Raw genomic sequence first — 22,718 nt, 5'->3', positions numbered from 1 at the left:
AGTGACTACACAGCTCTTCCTGGGATGGGGCAGGGCAAAGCAGGCAGTATGAAACAAATTTGGTGAGATTAAGAGAAATGAAAACATGTAAATTATTCTCCTGTCATGACACTTTGTGAGGTCTGTAAAGATGCGACAGATTGTACTGGTTGCTTTTCATATTCTGCATTCCAATGTGCTTTTAGCATATATGCCTTATGTGCTCAAGTTCATGCCTACAGAGCGGCTTTCAACGAAGCAATGCCAATTGTCATTTGCATAACATATGAAATTTTGACAGGCAGAGTGGAGCTGGGCAAGGTTCTGTGCCTTTACAAGGCCCAAGAAACAAGTTCTAGCACAAGAAGTTTATATTAAACAGGTAAAAACCCCAGAATAATTTCGAAATACCCTGGATATCAGGGATACATTTATCTAAATCATGAACTCTTGTCAGATTACTTTCACTGACTGCCACCTATCTAGCATAAGGTGTCATGGTAAGACTGCGTAGCTTTTGATGATCTCATGTCAGTACTATGTTGCAGTTTGAGTTAAAAGGAGACATGATATAAAAAGGAGACATGATATGAACTGTAGTTAAGGTTTTCCCACTAGAGGGGACTTTGGTGTGAATTTAACATAGAAATCACCTTAGAAATCAGAATGGTTCGAGCTGGTGAGGACCTTAGAGACCCTCCAGTTCCAACCCCCGGCTATGGGCAGGGATACGCTCAACTGGATCAGGTGGCTCAGGGGCCCCACCCAACCTGGCCTTTGAGACATTGTCTCTGGTTCTTCAACGACAATGCTGTTGAGTGGCTTCATCCCTTTTGGAAACAGGTAAGGTGGCTCTCTAAAGAGCTCCCGTTGGCTACCTGAAAGCATCCACATGAGTCACTACTGAGGAATGGCTTTTCAATGGGCTTTTAGTACCTATGCTGGTGGATGATCAAAACTTCAGAAACAACTCTTCACTTGGCCTACCACTAACCCTTAAACAACTCATCTACAGACAAAGTAACTCTGCCAGCACTTAAATGACAGCAGAGTTTCTTTCTGCGTGATATGTTAATATCCAAATAAATGGCAGAGCCCTGAAGTAGAGATCCATGCAAGGCCTGATTCACAAAGGACAGACCACTACTGATTGTATTCTTTCCCAGGCTTAATAGCTATGAACTCTCCCCTCAATTCACATGGAACCAGCACTGTTAGTAGTTTGTTAGATTTAAGAATGTCCCGTGGGATCTTATTTGGCTGCTGAGCATAAATAATTCTGTAATTGCTTTTGGAATAGTGCATCATACTGTTTTCTCAGCTGCCAGTAAAAACTTTCCTCAGTTCTCCCAAGACTTTTCTTTCATAAGGAGTTTTACCTCTGTCCATCTCCAACTGCTTGGAGAGAAACCACTTTTTTATATTTTGCTCATGTAAGTTTCTAAATAAATCTTCCATTTTATCTTTATCCTAGAACTCAGTCCTCACAACTAATTTAAGCCAGGTTCCTCTATTTCTGGTGGGTGTTCTGCTCTTTATGAATCTCAGGACAGAAGCTGATGCTGATGTCAGCTGCAGGTATTTGAAAACCTGTCTGGAAGTTGCCTTAAGCAGGTGAAAATCTGAGTAACATCTTGGAGATTAGAAGACGAACTCACCCAGTTAAAAGACAGGTGACCTAGTCTAAATGTGAAGAGATGACAGCTTTATCTTTAGCAGGCAATGGGGCACAATAAAAGGATGAGGGAGATGTGGGAAGAGATTCATTCTAAGTAAATTACAACTCCTATCAGCCTAGCTGGAATTCAGCATGTGGGAGAGCAGGGACTGCAGCTGTCATCATTGCCCTTGGATTTTTTGTGAGGGGAAGTAAACAACTCTAAATTTCAGCCTGGCTTCTACAGAAGCTTGTGTGGGTGTCCCAGTAGTTTTTGGTAAACAGTTTACAGCAGGAGCCACCAGGAAAATGAGATTTTTTTTTCCAAATAAACAAGTTTAACTTAATGAAGGCTCAAAATTACTATGTGTTGGGGGGTTACCCCAGGAGTCTCATTATCTCTAATTGGATGTTTTATTTCACGAAGTAGTCAGCATTAACTTTTAGCTTGGTGAGGAAAAAATCTCATATTTAATTGCCTCAAAATTTTCCTTTATTCCTGGGAAGACTTGGCAGGATTGTAAATATCCCTAGTGGCCAAGCTGTCAAACAGGCTTTTCCTTTTCAAAGGACATTCTTTTTTCTTTCTTTCTTTCCTTATTTTCCCTCCCCTCACTATCCAGGGCCAATTTTGGTCCTCTTTCCCACTCAACACCTCCTACTTCATAGGCAGCACTGGTCCCCACAAGCCCTCCAGCAGACTGAAAGCAAGGACTCCTTTCTGCCTGGGTGACTTCCTGTCTTGAGGGGCTCTGTGCCCAAATTTACACCAGAAGAAATCAGCGTAACTCAAGTTTAATATAGCTCAAAGCAGAGCTAATTCTGTGCTGAAACAGTCTGGAATGGCATACCAAACTCTGGTTTTGACCATATGTACTAGTGTTTCACAGTCTTTCCCCCCAAAAAATAAGTTTTGGCTCATAGTATTATCTATTTTTATCTCATCTGTAACCTATTCTAAAATTACACCAGTTAAGCAAAGCCACCTTTTTAATTTCCTGTCTTATCTCATTGGTCTAAAATTGCTATCCAAAATAAGTGAGCAGGAAAACATAGATTTCTTTTTAAATAGAAATAAGAAATGGATGATTTATCAGACACATTTCAAAATATTAATGGTGTAAAGACATGTTGATAAATGAGGGATGATTATTCTCATCTTCCCAGACCAAAGTACAGCTGTGAAATCTTTCCAAACAGTGCTCAAGATGTTTGATTTCTATTTTAGTTGATATTTGACAGAAAGGATTTTATTTTTACATTTTTTAGGGGAAGTGGAAATGAGTATTTGTTCTGTCCTTTTTCTTTCTTGCTCTCCTTGCTTATCCTCCTGCCCTTTTATTTGTAGTGATTGCAATGCTTTATTACACATGGTCCTGAGAGCCATCAGGAGTTATGTATCTTCTGTAGTCAGTATTTTCCCTTAATATTTTAAGGTGTGGTAAACCCAGCTGTTGCCAACTGAACACTTGATGTCTAGTGTCTGGAATGTATAAATTAGAAGACAGCTGAAAAACATTGTAGCCCAGAAAAACACAGATTTCAACTGAACCGCAGACCTGCTTTGGGCTTCTTAGGTGAGATTCTCTACAGCTCAACTTCCATGCTCTAAAGTAATCCTCTAGCTCAGGAAAAAAAAAAAAAAAGTAGGAATACCTGAAGTTAAGAAATCACAGTATTATGTTGGAAGAAAAGGCTTTGCACTAGAGGAATCCTAGATCTGAATTGCACTGAATTATGAATAAGAGAAGGGGAAGACTTCACTTTTCAGCAGTAGCCCACAGTCCCATGAAATTAGTTGTAACTAAAGCCACACTCTGAAGGCATGGTTCCATATGATGAGGTTAGAGTTCACTCTCTAAAACAGAAGGAAATGAACACCCTCTCCCAAATTAAATATTCTTCAGTCTGGTTATTGAGTTGAAGTGGCTCATGGACCATATGTCAAACACCAAGGAGGAGCTAAGGGTGGGTGAAAATCTGCAGTTGGGACATGAGAAGTTAGCAACATCTCAGCTTCTTGCCCTTGGTGAACTATTAGATCAGATCAGCTGCTCCTAGACTTGTCTAGAGGAATCAGTTTGCTCTGCAGATCATCACTTCAAGGCCCATTCTGGAAGAGAAAAGACTCAACTGAACAAGATAAAATAAGCTATTTTTGCTTATGCAAGCAGGTTCTTAACAATACATTCAGCATGCCATTGAATAGACAATCTGAAATGAAAGACCTCTGAAATGTCTAATAAACTCACTGTGCAAAGATCCATGTATGGCCACAGAAAATAAAATGTTCTCAGACTGCTGGAAAAATTTGGGAACAATGCTTAGTTATTCAGGAGGGGCATGATCTTTAAAGAAGCAGGTCTGGCTCAAAACCAACACAACTATGAAAAAAGTTTACCCGGGGAAAGTAGGAGAAAAGCACTGAAGAACTGAGGTAACAGAGGAACCAACACTGGGGGAACAGAGGCTCTGTTGTTTTTAAAGGCAAATGTTTCAGAAGTCTATTCAGCAAATTATTCACTCAGTCTTAAAGAAATCAGCCCATGGGACAAGTTTGGGGCATGAGCCCATTTCACCCAGGCTTTCCCTTTGTCCTGAAGGAGATGACCCCTCTGGCATGGTCTGAATGACTTTCTGTGTCTTGGCACAGGCAGGCATTCCCTGATACCTCTGGTCTCACCCTGTGCTCCCACACAGAGGCACAAGCACAATAAACTCCCTGCCTATTCCACTGCACTCTCCAGCCATGGCTGCATGGCCAGGGCAAGGAGAAGGAAAGAACTGGGCAGCAGAAAGCAGACAGTTGTCCATGTTGCCTGGAAGAGGGACAGAAATTTGAGAAGCAGGGAGAGAAGGGGGGCTGCTCCAGGGAAAGATGGGTGGTATTGGCCTGGATGGATGGGAGTAGTGCTGCTGTGAAGAGGAAGGGAAGGAACAAGCTCCAAGGCACAAGGAGAATGAAAGATCATGCTACAGAAATCACCTATAACAGATATTCACACCTGTCAACTTTGGGGTCCTGTTAATGCTGCAAGCTTTTAGCTCAAGTGAAAGCAGCATTATTGCCCTGAAATACAGCACAAGTGCTTCAAGTCTAAATAATTCAGATGTCAAAATGAGTATGAGGAAGAAAATGATTTAGTGGAAGGACTGCTTTGTTTTTGATGTCACTATTTCTTTCTATTTATGCACCCATACAGACACTAACAAATCAGTGAACTGGATGCACAAGCAGACACCATCACTGATTACATCTTTCCCTGAACAAAAGCAAGGAAATAGAGGAGGGAAAAAAAAAGCAAGCAAAACTTATTTATTTGATGAGATTTTATCTGCTATGTAGTTTAAACAGAATTCCCAAACGATTTACAATCAGAATGTTGAGGGTTGTTGGGCATTGCAAAGGAATTTTAAATAACTCCTGTTGGCAAAGTTTTTTTCTCAGAGTTGCCAAATCTCATTGCTTTATCACAAATCTCATAATGTTGAATTGCTTATTTAAATCACAATCCAAAGAATTACTAAGGAGTTTCTTGCCATTTTTTTCTTCTTTAAATAAATGTAAATTTCTCAGGAACACACTTATTGCAGAAGGTAACAGGTAATCGGAGTAAATACCAGAGCAGTCAGAGATGTTATTGTTCAAGTAGGGTAGTATTGTTCATGTAGGCCTTTCAGGCCTTTCTCTAGTCAGGGGAGAAGAAAATTGCTGTTTACAGGCAGCTGCCTGCTGACAGCAGAAGGACACGAGGTCTGTTGGGGCTCCCTGTTGTTCTGTGGCAGTGCTTGCCCTGGTTAATAAACCATGGCCCCAGATTAGCTCTCACTCTGTACTCCCTCATCTTCCCTCCACCCTGCCCTCTCAGGGTCTTTCCACATTACTGAAAATTTCGTTAATATAAAAAAATTCCACTGGCTCCACCCAGATCGAGCAGCCCATTTCACCAGCCCATATAGAGCACCTATAATTAGAAAACCCCCACAACACAGCAGTACTTTTTAATTATAATTCAACTTCTTCTAGGGCTGGGGGCAGGATTTGTGCCTATTACCTGCCCCAACCATTGTGTGCAGAGGTCCATGATGGACACCAACTGCCTTCATGGACACGCGGGTGTGCACAGGCAGTGTCGCCTCCAGTCATGTGTGGGGCAGCCAGCCCAGGTAAAACCCTGGTCTTGGTCTGATTTAAAGCTCAGGTTTTTGTTGTGCTTTCTGTATCATGCACTTAACTTTCTTTGATTGTCAGTAAAACACCAGATATATATAGGTCTAAAGGAGATGTGTCAGGACAGAGCCTGGTGCTTCTCAGTGGTGTCAGGCAATAGGACAAGAGGCAATGGGCAGAAACTGATGCACAGGAAGCTCCACCTGAACATGAGGAAGAACTTCTTTACTGTGGGGGTGACCATGTGCTAGAACAGATTGCCTAGAGAGGTTGTGGAGTCTCCCTCACTGGAGATATCAAGAACCCTCTGGATGCAATCCTGTGCAGTGTGCTCTAGGACAAACCTGCTTGAGCAGGGAGGTTGGACCAGATGACCCCCTGTGGTCCCGACCTGACCCTTTCTGTGATTCTGTGATTTCATCCTCCATCTGATCAAAGGCACCTGAGGGATTTTTGGACACCAAGACTCTCAAAAATTGAGTTAAACCCCTGAAGATGTAATTCAGTTGCACACACTTCACCCGTTTTCTGTGTCTTTAGCATAAATCAGTGTCATCTGGAGGCTCTTTGTGGAGACTCCACAAATGCATTCCAGTTGGGATGGTTGTAGCCAGGTGGGGGCTGACCTCTCCTCCCCAATGACTACCAACAGGACAACAAGAGGTCACAGTCAAGTCTTCAGCTGCACCAGGCAATGTTTAAGTTACACATCAGGAAGACTTTCCTCACAGAAAGGGTGGTTAAACGTTGGAAAGGACTGCCCAGGGAGGTGGTGGTGTCACCACTCCTGGAGGTGCTTAAGGAGAGACTGGACGTGGCCTGGTTGACATGATGCTATTCAGACTCCATGATCTCAGAACTCTTTTCCAACCTAAATGATCCTGTGATTCAAAGAGCAACAAGCGCAGATCCCCGCAAAGCGACCCCGCCTCAAGGCGGGCGGGTGACAGACGCACATGCGGTCCGGACGAGGCAGAAATGCCCCTCCCCTCACACCCCGGTTCCCGGTACGAGCCCCGCGGGAAAGGATCCGCCCGCCCCGCGCATGCGCGCGCCGCCTCGCGGCTGCAGCCCGTCCCTGCGCCGGCCGGGGGCGGTTCCCGCGCGGGTCCGCTCCCGGATGGCGATGGCGGCGGCGGCGGCGGCAGGAGCCGGGGTCGGGGCGGGCGGCGGCGGGCGGGGGAGGCGGGGACCGGAGCAGCACCCGGGACCGGCTCCTGGCGGCGCTGGAGGATCTCGAGCTCTTGGCCAGGTACCGCGCTCGGGCCCCCGTCGGCCCCGCGTGGCGGCGGGGCGCCGGGGGCGGGGTGAGGGCTTCCGGCGCGGTGCGTGCGCGGAGCCGGCGGCGGGGGCGGCGGGCGGAGCGGCAGCCCCTGAAGGTGGCATGGGAGGGGCCCGGCGCGACTGGAGCCAGCGCTGGCCGAGCCGCTCGGGTTCGCCTTTTCCTGCTCTCTGGCCGTTCTCAGGCCGGCTCTGCGGGTGAGGGGCTGGTGCTGCAGCGGGGCTCGGCCCGGCCCTGCGCAGCGCTTCCCGGCGCTCGTCCCAGTGGGGAAGCATCGGTGGTTTGCAGAGAGAAGGAGCAGCTCCCTTTTTCTCCCACTTGCCTTTGTCACTTGGTTGACACCTGGTTTTCTGTGAAGTGCACACTTACACGCCGATTTTAGGCATTTTATGAGTCACTAAAAAATATGCTTAAGTCAGAAATACGTAGATGGTGTTGCATGACATCAGCTGTTCTGGTCACTGCCTATATTAGTGGTACATTCATTCCACATAGGCTGCAGAGCTCCTCTTCAGAGTGATACAAATGCTCAGATACGTAATCCAGGGTCTTGAGTCCTGGCTGGTAATCCCCATCCAAGCTGTCAACCATGTCGTGGAGACACAGCTGGCAGTGAAGTTCAGATAGTTCCTAATTATTTTCCACACCTCAAGGAGAGTAGGATCTTAGGAAAGCATTTTCAGAGGGAATAACCTGTGCTGTCCATGTGGCTCACTCGCTCAATGATCCTCAAGAGGAGGATAAGCTATTGGTGAGTTGCTCTCCTTGTGTCTGGTTAAGCTTTATTCTCAGTCACAGATTTTATTCTGACATAAGAGTGGCTGGAGAGCATGTGTTTATGGAAAAATGAAAACAAACTTGTTCCTTACCTAAATTACTAATTTTTTTTGGAGCACTGGAACTAGTGTTCTGCCACAATGAAGCCACAGCAACGCTCAGCAGCATTTAGAGAATCTTCCTATTGATCCAGCAAAGTGTTGCAGCACCCTGGGGGTAGGCCTTTCTCTGTCACAGTACTGGTTTGGTGGTAGGGGCAGAAATTAAGCCACATGTCTAATCTGGAACCTTTCTGTAGTTTTTAATCTACATCTGTGCATTACCTGGCTGACACAGGGCAGAATTACAGACCTGTGACATCACCCTCGATGGTGGTACCTGACCTACTTAAAATGGATTTGCTACTGCTCAGTGTTGGTCAGATGGAATAAAGCTTTAGTGACAGTGACAAGTTTTTTTTATTCTCTAATTGTTTCAAATCATAGTAGTGTTCAGGAGTGACCAAGAGACACAGACCAAGATCAGAGCTTTACTGGGGTTTTTTTTGAGACATTTCTGGCTCCACTGCTGTATTACTCACACACCCCACTGAGCTGGACCAAGCAAATAATCCACACTGGACCAAGCAAATAATCAGTACTTCCAAGGGCAGTGTCTCCGTGCTTAGGGTTGAACTGCCATTCAGAGTCTTAGAAGTCAGATAACTTGCTCAGTTTACAGAAAATGCCTCTTTGCATTGTGATACCCAGAGGTTCTTCAGAACAGTGGCAGAGTATCTGGATATCTGGGAGAGTGATCAAGAGGTCTGTTTGAGAAGCACTTCTAGCACCAGAATATTACCAGGGTTCTTTTATATTTTTTGTATGCTTGATGCACAGCTAATATACCATTGTGGAAATACTTGTTGTAAAAGTAGTTCCATAACAGACTCTGTTGATATTTGAAAATGTAGACTTAGTTGATCTAAATAACAAGTATATTGGGGAAAAAATGGAGAAAAGTAGAGAAGTAAAACAGTGAACACCCTCTTGCAACAAATAAAGGTAGTAGAAGAAGGGTCTGAGGGCACTCCATTATGCTGTTACTTCTCTCAGATTCTGCTCATGTCTTTTATGGTTTAATAGGAACTTAGCACATTTCTTGAGTTTAAATACATGGGGGCTTCATGAGCTCAAATAACAAGGAACAAAGTGTGCTTTCTTGGTTGAAAAATCCCTGTCCACACTGTACTATAAAATATAAAATACTCAGGTCCATGAATACTTTTGTAATGATACCAATCCTCTAGGTAATTTTGGGATGACTTGATGTGAGAATGCCTTAGAAAGTTGTTCAAACTGAGTTTTCCTTTCAGGGAGCTAATTGAAATTTTGGCAATTTCAAGAAACCAAAAGCTTCCACAAGCAGGAGAGGAGAGCCAGGTAAGCTGATTTTCTGAGTTGTGTTTCTTTGGGTAAGCATAATGCTTTACTTCTAACTTTTTTCAATTCTTTTGTTTGTTCTTACTTTTTCCCTTTGTTCATGCCTATATTCAAGTTAATGGTCACAATGGGGCTTTGGCCCTGCTGCAAAGGCTTATTGGTTCTCCTGCTTTTTATTCATTTTTTATGTGCTTCATAGGCTGTTTCTGCAAACAGAAAGAAATTTTGTTTCATTTTTCATTCAAACAAAAATACTCCTATGGATGCCATTTGCTCTTCTTTGTAGCATGACTGAGGGTGTGTTGTTACTCTAGCCAAATTAAAAGTTGTACAAAACTGTTGTTCAATAGATCCTGGAACTGCTGATTCAGAGAGATGGAGAGTTTCAAGAGCTAATGAAGTTGGCAGTTGATCAGGGAAAAATCCATCATGAAATGCAGCTCTTAGAAAAGGTAGTAGAAAAGCGGGATAATGATATTCAGCAGCTGCAGAAACAGCTTAAAGAAGCAGAACACATACTGGTAAGTTCATAATGATGTGTTTGCTTTTGAGCATCTTCTTGTAAAAAAGGTGGTTCTGGGCAAAGTGATGTTGTGTTAATTTGAGAAGATTTAAATATTTAAAACTTCATAAGAGCTTAGTGGTTTGGGTTTTTTTGCAGTAGTCAAACACTGTTTAGTTATCATGGTATTAAGGTTTTTTTAAAATACTATTTGCTTCTAAATCTACATTATTTCAGTGTATTTGGAAAATGTTCACAGAAGTTTCTCTTCTAAAATGCAATTAAATGGTGGGGTTTATTCACAAAGCTGACTTTAGATGTTTATAAATTAAAGATGCGTTGAAGGTTTGGTTTCCTTTGTGGGTTTTTATTTTTTACAACTAGGCAACAGCTGTTTATCAAGCAAAGGAAAAACTGAAATCAATTGAAAAAGCACGAAAAGGTGAGTATCCATAATTGTACATACTAAGTAAATGCAATTCTAAAGAAAGCTGTTAGTGAGCTCAAATTGGGCCTTTTAAATTTTTTTTAAATTCTCCCATCACAGATTTCAGATGCTTTGTGTGTAAACAAATTTCCATTTCATTATGAAACTGTAACCATTTTCTCAGAATAAAGGCAGCATTGAATTTTATTTTTTTTTTTTTTTGTGGCAAACATATTTTAATATGAAAGTGTCTCAGCAGTCTTCTTGGACTGATAATAGTATGTCTGATTACTTAAGTACCTTACCAAATTTCCTCAGGAGGTTTGCTAAGGAAAGGAAGAGAATGTTTGTGTGTATATGCACACCCTGACTAGCTGGTGAGCTGGTGATAGGTGATACTAGATTGTAATTGTAGCAATTCCTGCCATTCTGTGGCACTTACCAAACTAACTTTTTTTGGGAGGGGAGAAGGCATCTTCTTCAGGTTGTTTTGCTTAGGTGTGGGGTTTTTTTGGTTTTTTTGGGGTTTTTTTTGGTTTTTGTTTTTGTGGGTTTTTTTGTTTGTTTGGGTTTTTTTGTTTGTTTTGTTTTTGGGTTTTTTGGTTTTTTGTTTTTTTTTTATGGTGTCTTCTATCATTTTGTTATGCCTCTTTCATGTAGAAAATCAAGGAATTGAATAAAGTTTCTATTAATCTAATATAAGCACATATTTGGAAGGACTCTTCTGGCTACAGTCTATAGTTACTAAACAAATAAATAAAACTTTGCTACAGAAAGTTCTATAGTAAGCAGGAGCTGTAGTTTTAGACTTTTTTTTGTGCTTGTCAAGTACACTTGTTTAAGAGATTGTTTGTGGTTTTCATGAGGTTGAAGAACCATTGATATTGAAGGTTTTTTGTACTTCTGTGTGTAAAATCAGTTCACTGCAAAGCTCATCTTTGCATAGATTGAGAATCTTCTAAACAGTCATTGCTTTTGAACCAGGCTCTTAATGTTTGGCAAAATCATATTCCCAGCCTTTTAGATATTGGTGGTCAATATTCTGAAATAATTAAATGACACAATCTCTTGAGAATGAAGCAACATTTTTTTTTCCATTCTTCCAGGTGCCATTTCCTCTGAAGAAATAATTAAATATGCCCATAGGATCAGTGCTAGCAATGCTGTTTGTGCCCCTCTGACGTGGGTACCAGGTAACTGTTGTGTTTATGACACTAGATTTTTTTTTCTTAATAATAAATCATGGTTAATATCTGCTCTTAAAATGTTTTTATACAGTGATAAACACCAGGGTCTATTAGACTAGAATTGTTTTCAGCTGTTATATCTAATATTTAATTCAAAATATTTAGTTTTATCTAAAATGAATGTCCAAAATCCTGTGGACTTCACATACACCTCCAAAAGGTTATGAAACTGTCTGCTTTCATTAACAGACTGGCCTCTGTTCTTCCTTGTTTGCCTTTTTCCCCTGAATATTTACCCTGATAATAAGTCAAAGCCAAGTATGCTAAAGGCTTTTCTATGTGTTTGGTTGTGTTCCCTCTTGCCCCTTACAATATCCTTTCAGACAGTGTTAGTAAACAGTGGAGCCAGAAGCAGAACTTTTACTATGACATGTTTCAATTTTGGGTACTACCCTCCTTGCCCAAAATAAAAATGTGTTTCATCCAATTCCTGTCCTTGCTGTTTAGCTGTGAAGTAGCGGGGTGAGCAAAGATATCTTTTAAACATGATGGATTTGTTTGGGTTTTTTTTGTTGTTTGAGTTGCTTTGGGTTGTTTGGGGGTTTTTTAATATGCTTTTTCTGCCAAGTTTGAGTGAACAAACAAAGTCTGAGTGAAAGACAGACTTGGATTTTAATAGAAGAGGTGTGATGCTCATTACTCATCCAAGCAACCAGAGTATGGGGTTTTTTGGTCATTCAGCTAGGCTCTGAAGCTAACGCTAATGCTGCAAGACAATTGTTAAATATTTCAAGGCATTCTTTTCCCTTTTTTTCTTAAAGGGGACCCACGTAGGCCATATCCTACAGATCTGGAAATGAGAAGTGGTCTCTTGGGTCAGATGAACAACCCACCCACCAATGGAGTCAATGGACACTTACCAGGGGATGCACTTGCAGCAGGCAGACTGCCAGGTAAGTGAAACTCAGTTTTGTTTTTTCTTTATTGCTTATAGATTCATAGCAGTTATACATTTCCCTTAGCAAAGGCAAATCAGAGGTAAAGCAATGAAAATTGTGGTTAATGTTGTTCCCTAGCAGTGAACACCTAGTAAAGAAAGGTAATTAGAAGTTGCATATTTTTGATGTATGTTTTAGTAGAGCCCATTCTGGCTGGCTCCTTTGCCTTAGAGGATGCAGACTTGATCCATTTACTTTGAGTGCTGTCTCTATAAGAACTGAAAGGAATTTCCAGGAATTTTAGGAATTTTCCTTGAGAAACTGGAAAATGTGTGATTTAAACTCCTCCAGTAAAATTCTTAATTGAGTCTTGGGCTCCTCTGTCAGGTTAAACACTCACAGAGACTGTCAAGGTAAGAGGGAAACATTGATTTACAAGAAAGTTGAAGCTGCCTGGGCATTTTGTGTAGGGATGCTGAATCTGTTGGTGTGTGGAGGCATGTCCTGAGAATGCTAATTATGGGATCTAGTCCTTTTGGAGACTCCTGCAGAGATATCCAGTTACTGAGTCCTTAGTGAATGTGCAGACCAGTTTCTGGACTGCTCAGTAGCCTCCAAACTTTGAGGCTGCTTAGCACACCCATTCAGCCTGGTTTAATAGCAGACTGCTTCTAGCATTGAAGCATGGCCACCCAATGTAAAACACTAGCTTCCATTCTGAGCTGCTTTTTAGGCATATTTGGATAAAGCCTTTTTCTCTGAATTTTTATGTTCTGCCTGATTTTTTTTAATGTAATATTTTAATCTATTTTTGCATACTGACAGACAGTGATAATTTTCATTACTCCCAGTAGTTGTGAATGCTGAATCAGTTCAAACTGTGCTTTGAAGATGAAAAGCTCTGTATTGAGTATGAGTTATCAAGAGCCACTACATAAATGGGCCTCTCTGGCAGAGCAGACTTTTACAATTATAGAATTGCTCCATCATGAGATGTTTTCCAGCTGTTTCTGGAGGGTTTACTCTGTCCAAAATTTAGAAAGGATTTCAAGATTTGTTTTGATTTTATATTGAAGTTCTGGTTGAGCTGTCATGTTGAATTTGTCAATATACAAAACTGAAAGTTTTCTTGATGATGCCTCTGTTTTTCCAGATGTGCTTGCTCCTCAGTATCCTTGGCAGTCAAGTGATATGTCAATGAACATGCTACCTCCTAATCATAGTAATGACTTCATGCTGGAGCCTCCAGGACACAATAAAGAGAATGAAGATGATGTAGAAGTTATGTCAACAGACTCCTCAAGCAGCAGCAGTGACTCAGACTAGGTACAAGGGGGACAGTACCCCTAGTAGACCTTTCCTGTGGTGAAGGTAGGTTAGATGCTGTTTGTCACAAACTGCAATATCCTTTTTTTTGTTACACCAGCAGCCCTGTGCAGGGAGAAGATAACAGCTGGCTCAGAAATAGGGTGACTAATTTAAAAACATGGACTACAAACTTGTTTTTTTCCTGTTAGATGTTCTGGGAGCTGGGAGAAATGTCTGGGAGCTGTCTGCTGGGGGAGAGATGTCAGATTTTCAGTGATTGTGTAAATGTATGTTTGCAAGAGATGTGTAAATATATATTTATATATATGTATTTACTATACATTAGATGACATAAGTTCCTGGGAAAAAATGTGTAAGGGGAATCCCCTTGTATGTTTGTTAGTAACTTTACTTTTTTGATGATAGCCTTTTCTATGCCACAGAAATGAAACATGAAGTTTGTAATGTATCTTTTTTTTGTTACTGCCTAGATCTGTGTTCTTGATCATCTGTGTATCAAGGACAAAAATATGGCAATAAGGTGTAATAAAAGAGTTTGTAATTATTGTAATATATAATGAATGATTTGTCATAAATAAACTCAGCTTTGATCTAACTTCAGTTTTCCAAACTTGAATCTTACATGAGTTGCCATGTAACTTCAATACTCAGCACATTTTATCCCAGTATGTGGTTGAATTCTGACTGAGTTTCAGAAGTTTGTACTCCATTTTTCCCTATGCAAAATGCCCAGTCAGCATTAGAAGCAGCTGAGGAGGAGTCAGAAGTGGAAAGCCTGTCCTTCCTTTTCAGGTGAGCCCTGCCAGGTGCACACAAAGCTGGGCAGACCCTGAAGCAGTGAGTGCCCACCCACAAGGCTGCCCCAAATACTTGGTTAAGTGTCCTGGGGGTGACACACTGCGGGGCATGCTGCAGGTTTAGCTCCTTTCAGATCAAAGCGCTCAAGGATTTTTTTGTCCTTGTCATCTATAATTTTTTCAGTTCTTTGAACCTGCTAATTTGTTTACTTTCACAACTACATTTCCTGCATCAGCTGCAATGATATTTTGTTTTTCCAAAGGCACTTCCCTTGGCTTTCCTTTCCTTGTTCTGTTTTGCTTAAGGAGTCATTTTATGACAGCTGCTTTTCTCTTATGTAACCCTCTGATAGAATTTCAAAACTCATGTGAACTGTTGCTCCTGGCAGTTAAAGGTTTCTGTCCTGCAGCACAGATCACAATTCTCTTCCCTTTTCCATTTTGTAGATTCCTCACAGGAAGTATCTGATGAATCAGGTAATTCCGCCTCTGCTCAAGTAATCTTTCAAACATTGCTGCCAGTAATGCTGCCACCTGTGACCAATCTGTACAAATCCCATCAGGCTGTAGAAAGAAGGACTTCGGTCACATTCAATCACATTATATGGGGAAGTGGGTTTTGTTTTCAGAGAAATGGGGAATTTGGTTTTGTTTCAGCTGTTCCTTTTAGAAGTATTTTCAGAGTTATTAAACTGTCACCTCTTTCACAGCTTGAAGTTATTAATATACGTGCATACTGTAACCTTTATTCAGTATCATGTTCTCCTCTTGGGTGCTTATCTCCAATGTCTTTCCTGTTTCATTCACATTAATCCAAATACATGTGCCCTGTCTCAGTCATTCTAGTTAACCTTGCCTACCCCTTTTCTAGCTCACATTAGTGATCAGAATCGTACACAATATTACAAAATGGAGTTTCTTAATGCTTTGTATAATGGGATTGGTATTTTCTTTCATCTCTTAACACAGCACACAGACACAGTTCACCAGCCTCTTTTGTATTCTAACTTACAAGGACATTGTTGAAACAAAATACAAACACATGTAATTAAAACTCATGGGAAGTGTAGTATTAGAGTCTACTCAAAACTCTTCTATGGCTGTATCTATGTAATTCACCAACTGAAATATTGTGGAGGTGGGTGATTGTTTTCAGACATAAGAGGGAACTGAAGCAATGACCACTTCTTTTTCTGGCTTGTTAGTTACTCTGTTATGGGATTAAATTGAACCAATATATTACATCTAATAAATAGGTAGGGCAACAGCACTGCCCACTGCTCACTTAGCATAAATTCAAACTCTGGGTATTAGATGCATTCTAATCAGTTCCTTTGCATCAGTGCTGCAAACTATGTGCAGTTCAGGAGTATGCTTCTCAGTGCTGCCTAAGTATAATGCCATTTTAGGTGAATTCTGTCAGTTACAAGCAGTTTAGTGAACCATGATATCATAACTGAGTGTTCTGTTATTCAGTGGCTTATATATGTACATAATACATTTTCCTATTTAGCAAAAGTACCAAAAATCAAAGTAAAGACTTAGTTGAAAGGACTGAGTCTTGGCAGCTAAAATCGACTGAGAACCACATTTTCTGGAGGGGTGGGAAATATAAATGTGTGATACATACAAACTTATTTAAGTTGGGGAATGCTGACAGCTGGTTGCAGTAATCTGTCCGTTTTGAAAAGATACAGAAATGCTGACATATGGAGATACTGTTGTGTCCTCATTTCAGTGTCTACTTGTGTATTTACAAGAAATAGAATGTATATAACCATTAACAACATATGCCAAGAAAGTATTTATTGCATGAACAGACCATTTTACAGTGGTCCCTGTTCTCTCATCAGGACCTAGATGTTTTCTAAAATAAAAAATTGTACTAAATAATTTAATTTTTTTTTTCTTCGTTATTCTTTGTGACAGATGGACAGGACATCTGTCAACTCTTCCTACAGCTTCTTTGTTGACAGCTGAATGGAATAATTTTCAGTGTACATAAGGTTGCTTGCAGGAAGCAGATCTCCACTTTTGAATAGAAAAATAAGATTTTTACAAAGTTACAGTAGCAAAGGAATTTTTGGTGAAATTTCCCATTTCAAGACTGCTGTGTAATGTTACTTCTTTCTTCACTTCAGAGAACGGGTGTCTGTCCTAAGGGAAGTTGCACGTAATTAATACTTCAGACTCTAATTAGGAGGATTGCCAGGGGCAGTAGCATCCTTATGCCTCATCACTCTGTTTCTCAGCAAGAAGAGCCATCTCCATTTAAAAAAATGTATGTTCAAAGTAAGGAAGAGCCTTAAATCCCTCAAGCTGATTTCTTTTAAGAACTGAGAAGTCAATTCATAATTCAGGCAATTTTAATCTCTCAGTATTGTGCCTGTACTTCATTCAAAAGAAATTAAAAATACCTTACAACATTTTTGTACAATGAGTATATCTAAAGGGAATAGACAAGAGTTATGGTATAAAAGAACCCTGACAAGAAAAAAAAATGAGCCAACTAGTGATTTGAAAGTTATATCTTAAAATTAATTGCTGATGTCTTTCCAACAGCTGGAAAAGAATCAAAATTAGTTACAGATTCTAGAAAAATTTAAAATATTAACTTCTTGGTTTTGTATGTACTGTTGGTACTGTAATTTCATTCACTAACAACTTAGTCATTTAATCAGTCAAACTGAAAATTCACAATTTTACCAAATCTCAATAGCCAGCCATACAGAACTACACCCATGTGTGCAGTTTAATACTGACAACTCTTTTTAGCCACTAAGTATGATTTTTGCCATGGAGCTACACTTATAAATGAGATTTGTGTCAGCCTAGTAGAGTAGGCACCTCTCCATTCCAAGAGTTCAGTAGCAAATTCAGACCAGTTGCAGAGATCTGATTTCTGCAGATAAATTCAATGCAATTGAGGATCTAAACAGAACTCTGTTATGATAACAACTGGCAAGAAGGGTCAGGGAATTTTCATTCCCTGCAATAAGTCATGACAATCTTTTCACATTTATAATACTCTTCTGATTTTCAAGTGTATACTGCTGTCTGCAGGGGAAAAAAGGCTTTGTCTATTAAATGTAACTTTTGCTCATGACAGTAGCTTCAAAAGTGAAGCTAAGAGATAAGGCCAAGTTTTAAAATTGGTCCAATAATTACAGGAAAGCAGATTTAAACGAGTAAGTTTTGCTGCAACTGCTTTTAAGTGAGTAAGCTTCCCTGGCTAGTGCTGATTTCCAAATGGCTGGTCATCCATGTAAAGACTAACTAGATTAAACACTGAGTTTTCAGTAGAAGAAAAAGTTAATTATTAGCTACTAAACCTAGAAGTGGGTCTGGAATGAGAGACAACTGTCATGTGAAATATGGGAAAAGCACTGAAACAGTTGGCATGTTCTCTTTGGGAAAGATAATATTTTCACATGGGCAGGGTGAGCACTTTGTATTTTTTCTTTTACACCAAAAAAGCAGGTCTGTCCTTTAGTTTGTTACATAACAAACAATTTGTTATTACTCTAATTGGTGACTTCCCGTGTATCCCTTTAGATGATCGAGCTCTTCTGTAAAAGGATTGTAACCTTGCTCTCTTAAACAGCGTAAGGCCCAGAACAGTTGATCTGCTGGAGGAAATTCATCCCATTTGACCCATTCCCAGCCTGTAGGGAAAAAAAAAAAAAGAAAAAAAAAAAAAAGGAAGAAAAATCTGAGTAAAGAGTTAAGACGGGACCCAAGAAAACAGCATGAAGCTGTGGCAGGAGAGGTTTAGGCTGGATGTTAGGGAAAGGTGGTGGGGCACTGGAATAGGCTCCATAGTGCAGCCTGACAGAGCTCAAGGAGTGTTTGGACAACTCAGGCACAAAGCGGCGGATTGCTGAGGTTGCCCCGTGCAGGGCCAGGAATGGGATTTAATGATGCTTGGGGGTCCCTTCCAACTCAGGATATTCTTTGTTTCTGTGATATAACAATTCTTCCTTTTCAAGTATAGATGGATCATATAGAAACTACCAATACAAAGACAAGTGACAGAGTCATTTTGCCTGAGCAGCTTTTTCATTTCCCAGAGAAGCTGTGGATGCCGCATCCCTGGGAGCGTTCAAGGCCAGGCTGGATGAATCTGGGAGCCACCTGACCTAGTGGGAGGTGTCCCTGCCCGCGGCACGGCGCTTGGAACATGATGCTTACTCACCCTCGTTCTTGTCGGGCTCCAGGTTGCGCGGCTCGGCGCCCGGCTCGGCCTCGCCCTTCATGAGCACGGTGACATAGTGGTAGCGCTGGGACAGGCACGCCGCGTTCACGGCCGACGCGAACCGCACGTGGCGCAGCGGCAGCGCCGCCTCCTCCAGCGTCTCCCGCGCCGCGCACTCCGCCAGGCTCTCCCTGCGGGCGGGCAGGCAAGGGAAAGCACGGCACGGCACCGCACGGCCGCCTCAGGGCACGGCGGGCAAGGGAAGGGCAGGGCGGGGAGGGAGGGCGCGGGGCTCCTACCCGAACTCCAGGTGGCCTCCGGGGAGCTGGTAGGTGCCGGCGCCCAGCGCGCCTTTCCGCTTGCCCAGGAGGACGCAGCCGGGGTGCGCGGCGCTGGTGACCACCACCCCCACGCCGACCCCGGGCCGCCGCGGCTGAGCCGCCTGCTCGCCCATGGCTGCCCCGGGCGCTCGGCGAGGCTCGGTCCCGTCGGGGCACGCGGGGGCGGATCCGCCAATCGCGGCTCGGGATCCCGGGTTTTGGCAGGTCCTTGGCCGGGGGTGTGTCTGGAGAGCGCGATTGCGCCCGGTGGTGACGTCGCTGGTGAGAAAGGGGGCGAGGTTCCAAGGCAGGGTGGAAGGGAGCGGTGCCCTGTCCTGCTATTTGCCTGGGATCCTTGCCTCTCAAACCGCAGGGACTTGTGAGCTCACCGGGAATAGAAAAGGCGTTTGTGCAAACGAGGGGCAGCTGAAAACAAGCAAGATGCGACTCGGTTTTTGAAGGTCAAGGAGCCAGTCAGGATTGTTTTTGATTTGTTCAGGATTTAAAAAGTGGCCCTTCTTTGGTTAGCCCACTGTTTCTGGTCTGTGAAGAGTCTGACTCTGAAGAGTCACATTGGAATTATTTAAAAAGGAAGCTACAAACTTAGCTGAGCAGAGCTCCACAGGCAGAATAAAAGTTCCTGACTGATAAGAAATAAAAGTTTCTGCTGGCAAATACTTACCTTCATTCTCACATTTTTATAAATTACAGAGATATGTAGAATACAAGATACAAGCTTTCGTTTTCTTTATCAACAACTGCAAAGTTTGTCAGAGTTTCCCCTTCTTCAGCCTATTGATCACAACAGAGAAAGAGGTTTTTTATTTGCGGACCTTTCAAAGTGGTTTTGGGTTTTTGTTTGTTTGGTTTTGGGGACTTTTTTTGTAAGGTTCTAAAATATTTATGTACAGATGTTTTTATTTACATATGAAAGTCACAGGGCCAAACTGGCTGAAGCTTAATCACATTTTCTGCGATTAGTTTTCTGGGGTTTAACTGCCTGAAGTGGCTCAATGCAGCATCAGATGTGTCCCACTGTTGGCATAAAGGGCATGTCAGGAGCAAATGTCTGGGTGTGCTAGAAGCAAGGCTGCCCTTTGGCAGTATTTGGCCCCGCTGCTTAACTGTGATGTCAGCCCATATCCTGTGGCAATCACATATCCTCTGAACAGAGAGAGACACAGCTCTCCCAGGATTTTCCTGGGAAGCTGTGAGAAAGCTCAGAGAAAGAATAAAAATTATTATCTCAACCTCTGCACCTGGCAGGCAATCTCTGTTTGTCAAAGATGTTTACAAGGATTTGTCCCTTCTTGACCAATAGGTGAGAGAAGATTCCTAAAGGCCAATCAGGTCCCCCATTGTTTCGATAAGAACTGTGGATTTATAATAATAAAGTGCCTTTTCATGCCTTCTGATGATGGAGTGTCTGTATCACATTTGGCTCTCCCTGATACCCCTTCAGTGATAATACCCTGAATTACTGACATTGGTAAATAACAGCAATAATAATAAATAATCTTGAGCAAATTGCCAAGCTAACAAGACTTTTTGTAAACCAAGCTCATTCATTTGTATCTGTCACCCCAGTACAGCTGAGTATCCTAAGTATCCTAATCCATGAGGATATCCATTAGGAGTATCCTAATCTCCAGATGAAACACCAGACATATCAGTTATATCACGTCTGTATTTACATTTTAAGACAACAATTTTACAAAAGCCATATCAAAGATTCCTCCTCACCCACAAAGCTCATTTTGGTCCAATACATTAAAACACCACAAAGTTTTTTACCTGAACAGTGAAAACATTCTACTTTCTATGTACACCATTTCCCTGTACCTTTTACCAAACAGCATTTAGTGACAAGTCTTGAGGGTGACCCATTGATTTATTTTTAAATTAAAAAAAACCAAAAAGTCCATACGGTCATTATGCTTATTTACTATATTAGCAGGATACAATTAAATGAAAATGTTATATGAAGATGATTATGTAGAAATGTTATATGATTATGTAAAAAGTATGTTTTTACAAGGAATATATTTTTATTTGTCAGTATGCTAAGATTTTCCCTTCCTCTCTACCATCTTCTTGATCACAACAAAGATGTGAAGTATTACCCTTTTACAAAATTTTAAAATGGCTAAGTTTTTGTTAAGGTTTTGAAATCTCATTGCATACAGATGTTCAGACTTGTTTCAATTTTTTCACCTTACACTTGTGATCATTAATATAAAGAATACTGTATGAAAAGAAGCATTTTGTTGACTGAATCTGTTCTAATTGGTTTCATTCTAGGATTTATTTAGGACATAACTATGCAGCCAGGTATTGCAGATCATGAAGTAAATACAGGCTGGTTTTCTGAGTCTGATGGTGAACAGACATCCACTGAAGAAAGATATGGGAATATCTCACAGAATGAGAAAGTAGCAAAATCCTCTGCCACAATTTGAAAAGCTTGAAAGATTATGATTTATATATACTTGTAAATTTGTTTATTAATATTTCATCTGAGAAAGTACTTCTGTGAGCCAAAACAGTGTATTTGAACCAGCATGTGTCCAGCAGCTACTGGAAAAGAGGCAGATATTTTTCAGGCCCAATCCCTTGTTCTTTATGCTAGCGCTTTTATTGATTGAAGTGTTATTGAATGAACTGTATGTCTGAGGTGATCTGGATCAAAAAACCCTATTTTTTAAACAATTAATCTGTTTTCTAGCATGCTGTGGGTGGCACAAGGAGGGGACAGGACAGAGTTCAATCAGATTAAACACAGCACAAAGCTAAACCTGACTCAGCAAACTGGGAGAGAGATTACATTTTTAGTAGGATGTGATCCCTGATGCAATTTACAGCTCAGGTACATAAGTGAGGGAGGCAGCGAGTCAGAGCAGCTGGGAACAAGAATGGTGGGACTAACCATATTAGAAACAGGCCAGATTTATGTCAGATTAAAATGATTACACAGCTGTTCCCTAAGAAGACCACACATAGGGAAAGCAGGTTAGAAAAGCACACAGTGTACAACAGCTTATTGAAAAGCAGCGACACAAGCAGAAAACATCCATCTTTCTGAGAATTTCATACACATGGCTCCCTGGCTGTGGAATTTACTATATATTTGCATTTTCTTAGCAGAAGTATGAACTAGGAGATATAAGGTTTATATTTAAATATTTTACATTGCAAAGCTGGCATTCAGAAGCTGGGTGGAATGTGACAGCAGTGCATGACACCAAAGTCCTGCCAGCAACCTGGCTGAAACTTGAACTTGAAAGATTTTTCTTCTCTTGCATTTAAGCAGCTGGTTGTTATTTGGAACCCTGATATTGAAAATGTAACATTGTTAACTGTTTCCTCACTTTTATTTTTATCAGAATTATTTCCATGACACCACATGTTTCCATTAAATGGCTGTATTTCACCATAAATTACTGCTTGCTGTAATATTATGGCTTCATAAACATTATTAGTAGAAATTAGGCAAAGTGTGATATGTAGTTTTTATGTTGAAATGTTAATAACTTCTGATCACATTTACATATGGAGAGAATAATGGTGTGTGCAAGAGCAATAGGACAAATTAGAGCTGTTCTACAGGTGTGCTGTCTTCATTGCTTGTTAATTATTTCTTTTCTGTGTCCAGACAGGACTGAGTCATTGGAATGAGTGAAGGTGCTGAGACAATTCTGCTTTATTTGTAGCTTTGTCATCAACACTTTAAGTGACC

At 41.3% G+C, this 22,718-nt stretch overlaps 2 protein-coding genes across 2 annotated transcripts; one reads left to right on the top strand and one right to left on the bottom strand.

Moving 5' to 3' along the window:
* The first annotated feature begins 6,927 nt into the window (after positions 1–6,927).
* On the top strand, positions 6,928–14,265 carry MED4 (mediator complex subunit 4). The gene is given in 8 exon segments (XM_036381830.2): positions 6,928–6,980; positions 6,982–7,059; positions 9,221–9,287; positions 9,638–9,808; positions 10,174–10,231; positions 11,323–11,409; positions 12,225–12,356; positions 13,495–14,265. Coding segments are annotated over 8 exon segments (819 nt in total). The 3' UTR covers positions 13,668–14,265.
* Positions 14,266–16,247: 1,982 nt separating this feature from the next.
* NUDT15 (nudix hydrolase 15) lies at positions 16,248–19,225 on the bottom strand. Its single transcript, XM_036380579.2, has 3 exons — positions 18,962–19,225; positions 18,663–18,853; positions 16,248–18,132 (listed from the first exon to the last, which is right to left on the bottom strand). The coding sequence occupies exons 1-3, from the start codon at positions 19,114–19,116 to the stop codon at positions 17,987–17,989; spliced, it is 492 nt and encodes a 163-aa protein (XP_036236472.2). The 5' UTR covers positions 19,117–19,225; the 3' UTR covers positions 16,248–17,986.
* Between the last annotated feature and the right edge of the window lie 3,493 nt (positions 19,226–22,718).

Source organism: Molothrus ater, chromosome 2, assembly GCF_012460135.2.
Source record: "Molothrus ater isolate BHLD 08-10-18 breed brown headed cowbird chromosome 2, BPBGC_Mater_1.1, whole genome shotgun sequence".
Taxonomy (NCBI): Eukaryota; Metazoa; Chordata; class Aves; order Passeriformes; family Icteridae; genus Molothrus; species Molothrus ater.
The sequence above is the reverse complement of the archived record's forward strand: the minus strand, read 5'-3'. Positions and strand labels throughout refer to the sequence as shown.

Excerpts from the sequence above, each read along its gene's own strand:
- NUDT15 (XM_036380579.2), bottom strand. The coding sequence starts at position 19,116 with ATGGGCGAGCAGGCGGCTCAGCCGCGGCGGCCCGGGGTCGGCGTGGGG. Across the intron at positions 18,854-18,961 it reads GGAGGCCACCTGGAGTTCGG|GGAGAGCCTGGCGGAGTGCG; the intron begins GTAGGAGCCCCG and ends GCCCGCCCGCAG. Across the intron at positions 18,133-18,662 it reads GGAGCCCGACAAGAACGAGG|GCTGGGAATGGGTCAAATGG; the intron begins GTGAGTAAGCAT and ends TTTTCCCTACAG.